Source organism: Plasmopara halstedii (genome assembly GCF_900000015.1).
Source record: "Plasmopara halstedii genome assembly, contig: Scaffold_3156, whole genome shotgun sequence".
Classification (NCBI taxonomy): domain Eukaryota; phylum Oomycota; class Peronosporomycetes; order Peronosporales; family Peronosporaceae; genus Plasmopara; species Plasmopara halstedii.
The window spans coordinates 144,856-145,308 of NW_020190059.1; the positions used below are offsets into that span (position 1 = coordinate 144,856).

Sequence of the window (453 nt, forward strand, 5' to 3'; positions counted from 1 at the left end):
GCTGAGTCGCCTCTTTAGAGGAAAGAGTATACTCAGCTACAGAGTACCTGCCCCGCTCCACCATTCTTCTGATAAGCAGATCATTTTGTGGTTTACACTGCGCAGAAGTGACCACTCCATGATTAAAGGCTGCGTACACCTTTCCTTACACATCACTCGCCTCTTTTGCATTATGAGATCATACCTGCATCAGCAGTGTGATCTCGTGGGCTATATCAAATGCTTCAAAGAAACATCGCTAAAAGCGAGATCTTGGAAATTTACGCGCTACCCAAGTTGTCGTGGAGCGTTTTTAAACTTTTTTCGACAAGAACAACTCGGATGGCTCGCTAGTTCCCGACCAAACACTTTGCCCTCTCCTGGTAATACAAGGCCAAGCCGTCCCAAACAGGTACTTCTCATTGTGATCAGCATTCTTGCTCCATGAGCTCAGGACTCGTGTCCTTGTCCATC

The 453-nt window shown here is 46.8% G+C and overlaps 1 protein-coding gene across 1 annotated transcript; it reads right to left on the bottom strand.

The window, feature by feature from the left end:
- Positions 1-170: 170 nt before the first annotated feature.
- On the bottom strand, positions 171-402 carry PHALS_08135 (uncharacterized protein; the record flags this gene model as incomplete). Its single annotated transcript, XM_024721721.1, has 2 exons — positions 171-210; positions 272-402. 2 exons carry the CDS (start codon positions 400-402, stop codon positions 171-173), a joined length of 171 nt encoding a protein of 56 aa, XP_024586792.1.
- Between the last annotated feature and the right edge of the window lie 51 nt (positions 403-453).